We start from the raw sequence: 11,248 nt of genomic DNA, 5'->3' as shown, positions 1-11,248 counted from the left end.
TCTTTTTTCCTATGGGGCAAATCTGAGGATGCCATAATTGTCATAATAAACATTTTATCACATGGTTATTGTTTTGTTTTTTTGCAATATTTAAACGTAATCCATTATATCATCTTACTATTTGTCAATTGTGATTTGAATATGTGCTATACTGTTTTTTAATATGAATATATTGCTTTATTTAAAACAAATTATGGGGGGAAAAAACAGTCCATTTTGTGTTCTACCATTTTGCAGATAAGGTCAGGGACTTCACACTCCTTCCTGAATGAAAAATACAGAAAAACAGCCTACAAAGTAAGTGCTAGTTTCAAACCATCTGATTAATAAAAAAAAGATTAATTATTTTGTAAACACTAAATATACGTATGTAAAAACAAAAATAATGAAACTGTCTGGAACTGTGATGGGTAAGTAGGGTATTAGATTTTTTTAAAAGCATCCATTCCTGGATTCTTTGATCTTAAAGAGTCAGGAAAGTCTATATTTTTAAATTCCAAATGCAAAATGGATTGTTCATCTTGATATAACCCAGACGGTTTTCCCACAGAATAACGTTTCATTCTGCGATTTAAGCAGAGAGGCAGTCTAACTTGTCAGATAACCCACATCATGCAGGAAATGTCAACTAAGTTTGGCGTGATCTCGATGCGCCATATTTTCTTTTATTACTCAGCTCTCAGACAGACGGGGAGACTGATGCACATATGTTACTGATGGACACACTTCACTGCACACTGAAACAGTTGACCTTGCAGATATGCTTTCTAATCTTCCAGGAATACTTCACTAATGTTGCAAATGACCTTTATGTCCTGAGTAAATACCACAAATAGATATCGTACAAATCTGAGGCAAGGAGACAGAGAGAGGAGGGTTCCTCTATTTTTGGAAGCAGTGTTCGCATGGTGTCTCAAGAGAAAAGCCTGCTGTGGGCTCCCCTCCTCTGATGGCAGCGCTACAGAGAAACTCACAAGCAGCAGAAGGTACAAGTCAGGCAAACAAGTAAACACAGGGATTTGCATTTGAGGGCTTTGCAGATGCAAAACATTCTGTGTGATTCACCAAAATTCAAATGGCTTAGGTGAGCCGCGGTTATGTGTTTTGAGAAGTGCTGATTAGCAACGTCACTTCAATGCTCATTTTGCCATGGAAACTCTGTGACCTCCATTTTCTTTTACCTGACGCCTTATTGCTATTAAAGCCTAAAAAGAGGACAAACAAATGCGTCTGTTTTTGAAATAGCCAAGCCTTTTCTGTTGCTGTGACAACAGCAAGGACAAGGAGGCAACCTTGGACACCAGACAGCTTTGTGTCATTAGAACACTGGCTTTCTAGCTAACTCTGTCAGTGTTACAATAACACTGACTTGTACATCTCTGCAATTTTTTGTTCTTTTCGAATGTGAAAAGAAACCTTTGTAATCCAGAGGACTAAATTATGACACTACCATAAGCGGCTAATGTGGCCACTCAGACCACCTCAGCTACGATAAGAAAGCTGAGTGAATGCGGTTAGAGATTAAAAGATATGAAAAGAGAGAAGAGTTTCTGAAATTCAGAGACTTGAAAAGTACAGAAAATGTACGTGAGTTCAAATTAGAACAACCATGAATTAGCCTTGTATTACATAGCTCATATAAACTAATGCTGGAAGCAACATCCTGCAACAGTTCCCATTGTGTCATTAAGGCCTGCGATGTCCGTTCCAAAAACATCCCTAAATGTCACCCAAGTTCTTATAAAAATCATTAAATCACAAGCATTATATAACTGATGAAATGCATACAATTTCAGTTTTAAAATTGCTTCCACTTTATATAAAAAAAGAGTAAATATAAATGTTTTAAAAAACGCGCATTGGTGTTTGAAGCTAACACAAATAAAAAAAAAAATTAAGGGTTGTACTTCTACACACTCGCTGAGGGCTCATGTGCACACAGGTGGTTTGACGCACACACACAAAAAAACCTTAAAAACCTTTATTCTAAAAAAGCTTGTGAGGCAGACACTGGCTGCAGCTCCTCATCCACTGCTCAGTCCATTGTCATTGTCACAGTCTGTTAACAGAGTCTGAAGAGTGAACCTTGAATTGAGTCTGACATCTTGTGGTTTGATTGAGCATTTCAGTTGTCTAAAAAAAAACAATTAAAAAATTTAGATGGAATTGCAAAATTGAGAAATAAAACTGCTGCTGTAGTTTTTGTGGTAATGGGACACCTTTTTTTATTTTTATTTTTTAAAGGGAATTGTAGATCAAAATAATGAAATATTGATTATACATCTGCAAATTTCCTAATCTTGCTTGCAGATAATATAATTGCATGCTTGGATAAAGGAAGTCATACAAACCTGGGATTTACTTTAGGGAGAACACTACAAATATGCATCTACTATACAAAAAAAAAAAAAAGGGAACAAAAGCAACAATGGTGATGACTATGATAATATTGTATCTTGAACATATATTTTAAAATATAAGAAAGTATAGAATTGTTACCTTGTGCCATACTTTTTTTCTTCTTTTTTTTTTTTTTTTTTTTACCAAAGCCACTTTGTATTATATTACCTTAACTCAACTCCCCACTGCTACACTTCCTATGGTTAACATGTGAGACAAAGGAAAATGATCGCATCACTTCATGTCTATCTTAAAGGACTTTCTGATATACTTTTAATAAAAAGTCCAACCCTTTTATTGGATTTATTCACAAATAATACAAACTTCAGATGCTGTTACTGAAAAAAAGATTATTATTTGTGAAATATTACTTATAGTACATTACTTATACTACTATAATATACTTACATCCATCTCAGATACCCATATACACACATATGACTACACATATAGATAAATATATACATAAAAACATACACACATGGAAACATCGGAAACATATTTGTGATGTATCAACACTTTATTATTATTGTTATTATTGGTGAGGATAAAACGTTTCTATTATTATTACTACTGCTACTACTAGTAGTAGTATTTATTTTTTATGTATTTATCTATTTATTTATGTTTGTTTATTTATTTGATAACATAGTGCTACTCTTACAAAGGCAAAATGATCTGTTCCTAAAAGTTACCAGCAATGCTGTTATATCACTGGCACAATCTAATTTCCCAGAGGGCCATGCGAGCAGTCAAACGATCTTGGTAGTTGTAGTTCGTAATCAGACTCGCTTCCGTGTAGCCTACCTTAGGTGGAGGAATCCGCTTTTCAAAGGCAGACGGATGTGAACTGATTGATCAGGTAAGCTATACAGGAATTATTGGCTGTTGACCATTGACCTTAACAACCTCAAGAACAACCATCGGTTAATTTTTATCGACCACTCCTGTTTTGGTTTTATTTTGTCAGCTTAAGGGTGCAAATATCGGCGCTTTAGTTATGGCGAAGCATTTCCTTTTGTTCAGCTAGCATATGTGCAGAAATGCAGAAGGCAATTTTTGTGGGAAAACATGATGTCTGGTACAGTAATGTCAAGCAGCTTAATAGAACCGTATCTCAACTTTAATCTGTAATCTTCCAAATATCCTATGGTTATTGCATTGACGACCTTCAAAAGGGCTGATGATGTTTCTTCAGTTATGTCGGTACAGGTAAGCATTTATATTAGATCCAAAGTTAGCTGTGTAGATGACAAACTGTAGACGTTCTACTAGCATTTAGCTAAGTTTGTTAGCATTGTTGCTCGTCATTAGCGTTTGTTTACATCCGGTGATGAAGGTTTCTGGTTAGTTTGCACGTCTGTGTGGTGGAACACGATTCTGTTTGTTTCAACCATGTTTTTTTTTTTTTTAAACTAAATGTGGCCTAGTGTCTGACACTGAGTTGAAAGTGGTTGGACCATTATACCTAATAACTAATTAATGTGTCTCATTTCACACAGGTTTTTGGTGAATTTATGGAAACATGTCAAAGAAAAGGGGCAGGTAGGCTGAACAGCTGATCAAATTATCCATGTGCTGCTTTCATAATAATTTGTGCTGCTTTGCACATTAATAGTACGCACTACAGGATTTTAATTATTTCCTTTACTGATCATAAACATATATATAATATTTAGCAGTATGATCATTTTTCATGATCAATGTTTTGAAAATCTACGCTCTACATTTAAATTTACTGATTAGTTTTGAAGCGCCTCATCCTTTTTGGCAAGTTAAATAGATGCTTTATTTGTAGTTGTTGCTTGTACGGCAACATTTCAAAGTGCCCTTTGGTCAATTCAGTTCAATTTGATTTTATTTACATAGCCCAATATCACAACGCATTTGTTTCAATGGGCTTCACACTGGTCAGTGTGTTATAAAAATGTAGAATTGTTAAAACAAAAAAATTACAAATAAACATTTTATGACCACTGTACGCCAGTTTAAAAAGAATACATGTATACAATTGTGTAATCAGTGATGAATAAATCAATGAATCCTAAAATGTTGTAGAAACGTTTGTGTCATTAGATTGTTATAAACCTTGTTTTGCAGTAACAGCATCTGAAGTTTGGATTATTTGTGAACGCATCCAATAAAAGGGTTGACCATTTTATTAAAAGTGTATGATGCGATTTTCCTTTGTCTCCCATGTTAACCATAGGAAGCGTAGCAGTGGGGAGTTAAGTGAAAGCTCGGCGTCGACCCTGAGCCCAGACCCCGATAACCTTCTTGGCCGTAGGATTCAGCACACCTGGAGGGAGAAGGGGAACGTGACCAAATGGAAGGGAACCGTTCTGGAGCGCCTGAGTGTGAACACCTCCCTCTACATGATCAAATACGACGGTTTTGACTGCGTCTATGGCATTGAGCTCTTCAAAGACAACCGGGTGTCCAACCTGCAGGTTTTGTCAGAGAAAGTTGGTGAGTGGGATGTCAATCTAGAGTCTTGGACATTGTATTTCCTGAAGCGTGAGGGCTGAAAAAAGCTCAAACTGTTTACGCATCACAATGCAATAAAACAGGTTTTTCCTACTTTTGGGGTTGAGGTAGAGATGATTTTTCTAAGGCTGCATTTACACTGCAGGTCTTGATGCCCAAATCGATTTTCTGACTATATCCGATTTTTTTGACGACCCGCCGCTTACATCATCTTTTAAAAGTGACCCGTATCCAATTTTGCATTTACGCTATACAATGCTGAAACGAGTTGGCCCTTAATAATAATCATAACAGTAATAAAAGCACATTTAGAAGATGCGTGTTGGTCCAAACGGCAAACGTTTAGCATGGCGACCCCCCCCCCCTTTTTTTTTTTTGTTGTGTTTCTTTTGTGTGACTGCGGTTGTCATGGAGGCAACGCAGCGACGGAAGGAGGCGTTGCCTTGGGCGCACCTGGATGAGGCAGGAGAGTGGATGCGCGGGAGAGGAAAAAGGAGGGCTGCTCGGCCAGCTTATGTGCCCCTCTGAGTTTTGAACGAGGAAGTGTTTGCAGACGTTGTGCTGTCCTAACAGTTTAATCCAAGCAAAGAAATAAACGGCTTCTAGCCTGTTCCAGAGCAACAGTGTCCCGCTTGATTAGTTACCGTTTGCATCCCGACCGGACCGGAAATAACAGCGGTTTCCGACTACGGTCTGAAGCCTGAGGCTGAAAGGTAAGGCAAGGCAAGTTTATTTGTATAGCACAATTCGTACACAAAGTAATTCAAGGTGCTTCACAAAACAGAAAAATGCATTAAAATCACAATACATCATAGAAATAATCAACGTAAAATTTACTTTAAAAGAAAAAAAAAAAAAACACGCTGATGGGGCTCCAGCTGTCCTCGAACAGCAAAATCAGCACACAATAGCACCTTTATAAGTCATGTGATCTCAGTTGGTGGTGTCCTGAGTTGACGTCACTGACGTACGATACTGGGGAATATCCGATTTGTCTGCTTACATGGCACACGCAAATGCACGTATACGATTCGTATACGGTTTATTTCCACATATGAATGAGGCCTGTATCCAATCTGAAAAAATCAGAATCCATGCGCTTTTTGTCCTGCTTACACGTTCACCGGTCATATCCGATCTGTGCCACATGAGAGGAAAAAATCGGAATTGGGTCACTTGAACCATGCAGTGTAAATGCGGCCTAAGTCACCTTTGAGTGAGTGACTGCTGCAATTATTAGCCAACTGTCATCCTTGTTTAAAATATAAAAAACATTGCTCTCACACTTGTTTCCAATAATTGCCAAAAAGAGAGAGAAAGTCTGATTCTCAATTGAGAAAGTAAAGCTTGAAATGACAGTTATTCAGCATTTACATGATATATTTGATTCGTTTTCATTAACAACTTTATTCATTAGATTAAAAAGTTTCAGACCTGCAGCAAAATGAAAATAAAAGTAGAAATATTTAGAATAATATTTGGGTTGCTGTGTGAACTAAGATGTAAAAAATCTTCATATTCAGCGGGATGAAACAACTTTATGCAATCTGGGGTAATTCTGTTGGATAAAATACAAAAAAATCTAAATTGTACACTTCTTATTTCTCATCTCAAGATACTTCATGAAAAGTTGTCATGATGGAACCAAATGAGTTCATTCAAACGCTCTGAAAGGCTGCTTTTTACCTTTAATGCACTCATAAATGCCTGTTGTGACTTTAATTAGCCACAAATAAGGTGTTAATGATCATTTTCCACCATGGCACCATATAATGGGATGCATTTTAAACAGATCATTACTGAGCAGGACTCATGGGGTGGTCAAATGACTCTGTGTTCCAGAACCTTTTGTGTTGACAGAGATGAAGAACAGCTCTTACAAGCAGAGCTATTTCACACTTTTGGACTTGCAGGATTCATGCAGAGTCCTGAGAAGGATGCTACAAATTCCTTTTGAAGAGCATTCTCTTTAAAAAAAAAAGTTTCATTTATATGGCCTAATGTAAGCTTAAAATCTGCTTAATTAAATTTGACAAAAGTCAAATATGCTGAAACTTTAAATCTGCAGCAACTATCATATTGTCTGCATGAGCAAAGTTGATTTTTGTCTGTCTCGCAGTAAACAACAAGATCAAGGTTCCTCCGGGGGCCGAGGAGCTGGTGGGCAGAGCAGTGGAGCATCTGTTTGAAAAGGAGGATGGGGAGAAAAACGAGTGGCGAGGCATGGTCCTGTCCCGCGCCCCCATCATGACCCACTGGTATTACATCACCTATGAAAAGGACCCGGTGCTGTACATGTACCAGCTGTGGGACGACTACAAGGACGGAGATCTGCGTGTTCTGCCGGAGTCGGGTACAGTCATGAGGGATCTACGAACGCTCATTATGTTTCTACAGCTGACGAAAGTCTGGGAGTCAACCAATCTGAATAGTTTGTGGGGTTTCTTTTGCAGAAAAAAAACTGTTATTGTGGATGTATTTAGTTTGGGTATTTTGATGCTTGACAAAAGCAAAAAATACAAGATGTAGCTCAGTCCATCGAACTGATTATTGGTTTTAAGGCTGTAGCTAAATTCTTTAAGTTCACCTTCTGAATTAGTCTAAACCAACAGTGTTACAGCTGTGTTGTCATTAAGAAGATATACATCTACAATAATTTTTAGAATGTAAGTGGGTTTTTGTTGTTGTTTTTTTTTTAATGACAAAACTTTAGTTATATCAATCTCTTTTTTTTAGCCATACAAATATGGCATAAAATGATTTGGTATCAATATTCAAAAACAGGATCTTGCCAGGATCATGCTGTCTTTTTCTGCTTTATTGACCAACCCTGGTCCTCATGGCGCAATGTCCTGCATGCTTTCTTTCCCAATCTGCTTTAAACACACCTGGAGGTATTGACAATCATTGGAAAGTCTCTACAAAGGTCGATGATGAGCTGAATCAAGTTTGTTTGAGTAAAGTAGCTTTGAAAACATGCAGGACAATGTGGACTGAAGATCCACAGTTGTGAATCTTTCACTAGCAGTGTCTAGAGCAGTGGTTCTCAAACTTTCTTCAGTGATGTACCCCCTTAGAAATATATTTTTAGTCAAGTACCCCCTGACACGGGCAAAACATTTTTGGAAGAAAAAAGAGGTACAGTGCTGTAAAGTCAGATTTATTCAAGCCAAACAACAGTGAACCTGACAAAAACATTCATATGGCAAACATTGCATGTACACACAAAAAAAAAAAAACAGAAGACGTTGACCACCAGAAGGTATAAAACCAGTCAAAACTCAAATGTGCAAAATGCTGCTAATAATAAATAAAATAAAAAATATACATGAATAACAAAAATCTGTTCACAGAAATAATTCTATAACTTAATTTTAAATAAATAATATTTAGTTTACAAAATAAATGAACTTCATAAATAAAGATTTGCTCACAAATAATAATTATTAATTATTATATTATTATAATTATAACTTTAATGCTGTCGTTCAAAACATCGTGCAATGCAGGGCTCATTTTCTTGGACGCTAGCGCTTCCCTGTGTATCACACAGTGCGTCCACTTGATTTTATTTTTTAATCCGTGCTATGAGGCCTTTCGCGCTGCCCGTCATTGATGCAGCCGCATCTGTGCAGACGCTGCTGCAGGATTTCCAGCTGATAGCGTTTCTGGTGAAAAACATGTTAACGACATTAAAAATGTCCTCTCCGGTTGTTTGCCCCCCATTTCTTTGCAGAATAGAATGTGTTCACAGATGTCGTCCTTGTCAATGTATCTTACAAATGCAACAAGTTGCGCATGTCCATTCACATCTGTGGATTCATCCAGCTGCAGTGAAAATGAGTCGCCAGGTTTCCCCACAACTTGTTCGATAATGTCTGTGCCCATGATATTTATTCTGCGGCAAACGGTGGACAGAGGCATGGTTTTTAATGTATCCGCTGATTTTTTGTCCAGCATAGTTTCGGCCAATACCACAGCGGCGGGGAGCAGTAGGTCTTCCGCTATGGTGAACGGTTTTTTGGCTTTAGCAACAAGCAAAGACACCGCGTAAGAAGCCTCCAGGGCTTTGGCTGATGTAGTGGAGACTTTTCGCATTGTGATTTGGGATGACTTGAAATCAGAAAGTTTTCTCCTGAAGAACTCTGGTGCCTTACCAATGTGACATCCATGTTTTGTGGTGAGATGCCACTGGAGGTGTGCCGGCTTCATGCTAGCGTTGGCTAACTTCTCCCCGCAAAAAAAACACAGTGCCTGGGGTGAGTCAGAGCTCGTGGACGTAAATCGCATTAAAACATATTCTTCCATGTACTTTCTGGAATTCGTCGCCTCTTGTTTTGTTTTCTTTTTCACTTGTCCGTCTGTACTTTCAGCAGCATGGCTGCTGCACTTTAACCACGTCTCCATAGTTACAGTGTTATGGTAACGACAGGTCGTTGATGAGTGCGTGACGTCTGGGGGTCGAAATAACTTGGTGTGGGGGGGGGGCAGTTTTATTTCAAAGGATATTGAAACTGAATACTGAATATAAAGTTCAGTGCATGAACACACATTTATATTTTATCGAACTTTTTACAAAATAATTTTTCTCAATATTTATTATTAGGATGAGCCTACTGATTTAGATAGATATTTTGAAAAGCGTCACGTACCCCCTGCAGTACCTCCACGTACCCCCAGGGGTACGCGTACCCCCATTTGAGAACCACTGGTCTAGAGGGTGCTATGGCTTTAGTTGGCCACCAGATGTCCCCATTCTTTTTTTTTTTTTTTTTTTCATTTTGTATAGCTTTGAAGCAAATATATTTTTTAAAGCAATAGATGAAAGCTTCCGTGTTTGAATAAATTGCATCTAGTGTTTAATTACTTAAGAATATTTGGTTTCTACTCTTTAAGTTTTATTTTCCCCCACAATGCATTATTTATTTGCATTGTGTGTAATTCCAGTACTAAATTTCCTGTAATGTGTATAAATACTTACACTAATAACATTTTTATAGCATATGCTACTATGCCATAAAAATGTTATTAGTGTAAGTATTTATATAATCTGTTTAATTAATATATACAGGAATATAAAAATGTACTAAAAAGTATTTTTTTATTATAATGTATGTCCAGGAACTATGAAAGTGTTTGTGTAGTTTATTCTTTTCTTTTCTTTTTTTTTTTTAAATCCAGAGAACAAACATCTGCTGCCTGCAGACAGGAAGCCAGGTGAGGAGCCAGAGAGCCTTGTGGGTAAACAGGTGGAGTATGTCACAGATAACGGTCTGAAGAGGACAGGCTTGGTCATCTACCAGGTTCCTGCAAAACCCACCGTATACTACATAAAATACGACGATGACGTCCACATCCACGTCTACGATCTGGTGAAGACGACTTAGTACTGACTGATCCAAACCAAACCTCGCCTCCCATTTCTTCTAACCGGTCGTTACCTGTTTAAGTGTTTGGGTTTCCCTCCAGTGGGAGGAGTGCCATTCTAGACCATCAACCCCATGTTTTTGTTTTATTTTACGTATTCTATATTTTTATTATTTTTCCACCACAAGGGCCTTCCTGCACTCTGGCATTTCAGACACCTTCATATATCAACCACCATCCTGTCCTCTTCATTGTAAATAGAGCAGTTGTAAAGCTCGGCAGATGAAATGAAGCTCAAATCCTTGTTTTTGGTGAAATCACACTTGTATAGTGCAATATTCAAACTTCTTTAAGCAGCACATCAGACATTTTTACTTTTGCCTATACATCTGTGTTTTGCTATCATTCGACTTATTTATTTTATCTGGAAAATGTAGCTAAGCTGCGGGTAAAACAAAAATGTGTCTGCTGTGCTTTCAGTCTGTAGCCTTGATTTGTTGAATATAAGATGGTATTTCTTTCACCAACGTGCTGAAATGGACCATCGCAGTAAACTCCAGTCTCCGTGTAAAAGTGCTCATGTCGTGGATAGAAAACAGAGAGTAGCATAAAAGACTTCACCTGTTTTTTTTTTTTCCATCACGTAAACTGTACTTTTATTTTTTTACATTATGTATCAAAATTTCTGGTGTTAAAGTGGAGTTTGATTCAAACAGTGTTTGTGCTGCACACCACGTCTGTAGTTCAACATGGCTACCAGCTGTGGTTAATACTTTTTTTGTTGTTTTTTTTGGGCTCATGTTTGCATTATTGCCAAAAAAAATTGAAATGTTGTTCATGGTGACCCTGAATATGTTATGTTATGTAAATAGTATGACATTTTTATGAACATTAAACAAAGCTGCTTGAAATTTTATGCCTTTTCTTCCTTATTTCAATCATTTGTGAGTAGCCCATCTTTTAATTTTTTTTCTGTGTTTTTGCTGAAGCCTTA

At 37.4% G+C, this 11,248-nt stretch overlaps 1 protein-coding gene across 2 annotated transcripts; it reads left to right on the top strand.

The window, feature by feature from the left end:
• Positions 1-3,212: 3,212 nt before the first annotated feature.
• Positions 3,213-11,165, top strand: spinc (spindlin protein C). 2 transcript variants are annotated; one of them, NM_001104795.1, is given in 5 exon segments: positions 3,213-3,262; positions 3,903-3,945; positions 4,610-4,869; positions 7,007-7,240; positions 10,069-11,165. In NM_001104795.1, coding segments are annotated over 4 exon segments (720 nt in total). In that variant the 5' UTR covers positions 3,213-3,262; positions 3,903-3,925; the 3' UTR covers positions 10,275-11,165.
• The last annotated feature ends 83 nt before the right edge of the window (positions 11,166-11,248 follow it).

The sequence above is a fragment of the Oryzias latipes genome, chromosome 17 (assembly GCF_053564925.1).
Source record: "Oryzias latipes strain Hd-rR chromosome 17, Olatipes_Hd-rR_3.1".
In the NCBI taxonomy this organism is placed as follows: Eukaryota; Metazoa; Chordata; class Actinopteri; order Beloniformes; family Adrianichthyidae; genus Oryzias; species Oryzias latipes.
This window is presented reverse-complemented; position numbering and strand designations above follow the sequence as displayed.

Excerpts from the sequence above, each read along its gene's own strand:
- spinc (XM_078933966.1), top strand. The coding sequence starts at position 3,926 with ATGTCAAAGAAAAGGGGCAG. Across the intron at positions 4,870-7,006 it reads GGTTTTGTCAGAGAAAGTTG|TAAACAACAAGATCAAGGTT; the intron begins GTGAGTGGGATG and ends TCTGTCTCGCAG. Across the intron at positions 7,241-10,068 it reads GCGTGTTCTGCCGGAGTCGG|AGAACAAACATCTGCTGCCT; the intron begins GTACAGTCATGA and ends TTTTAAATCCAG.